At 23.3% G+C, this 258-nt stretch overlaps 1 protein-coding gene across 1 annotated transcript in view; it reads left to right on the plus strand.

The window, feature by feature from the left end:
• Positions 1-73: 73 nt before the first annotated feature.
• LOC108578141 (glutathione S-transferase theta-1-like) overlaps positions 74-258 on the plus strand; it is a 1,448-nt gene continuing 1,263 nt past the window's right edge. The window contains exon 1 of the mRNA XM_017941407.1: positions 74-254. Coding sequence (XP_017796896.1) covers positions 74-254 — 181 coding nt within the window. The remainder of the gene's footprint in view (positions 255-258) is intronic.

The raw sequence follows: 258 nt of genomic DNA on the forward strand, positions 1-258 counted from the left end.
ATTGTTTCAATTGACTTTGTGATATTAATTATATAATTTTCACTTCTGTAAATCTAATTTATTATTAAACACAATGAGCTTAAAATTATACTGTGATTTATTATCACAACCAAGTAGAGTTCTTTATATATTTTTAAAAATTTGTAATATACCTTTTGAAACAAAATTAATAAATTTGGGAAAAGGTGAACATCTTACATCAGAGTATCAAAAGATCCATCCATTTCAAAAAGTACCTGCTATTGATCATAATGGTTT

Source organism: Habropoda laboriosa, unplaced genomic scaffold (genome assembly GCF_001263275.1).
Source record: "Habropoda laboriosa isolate 0110345459 unplaced genomic scaffold, ASM126327v1 scaffold1329, whole genome shotgun sequence".
Lineage (NCBI taxonomy): Eukaryota > Metazoa > Arthropoda > Insecta > Hymenoptera > Apidae > Habropoda > Habropoda laboriosa.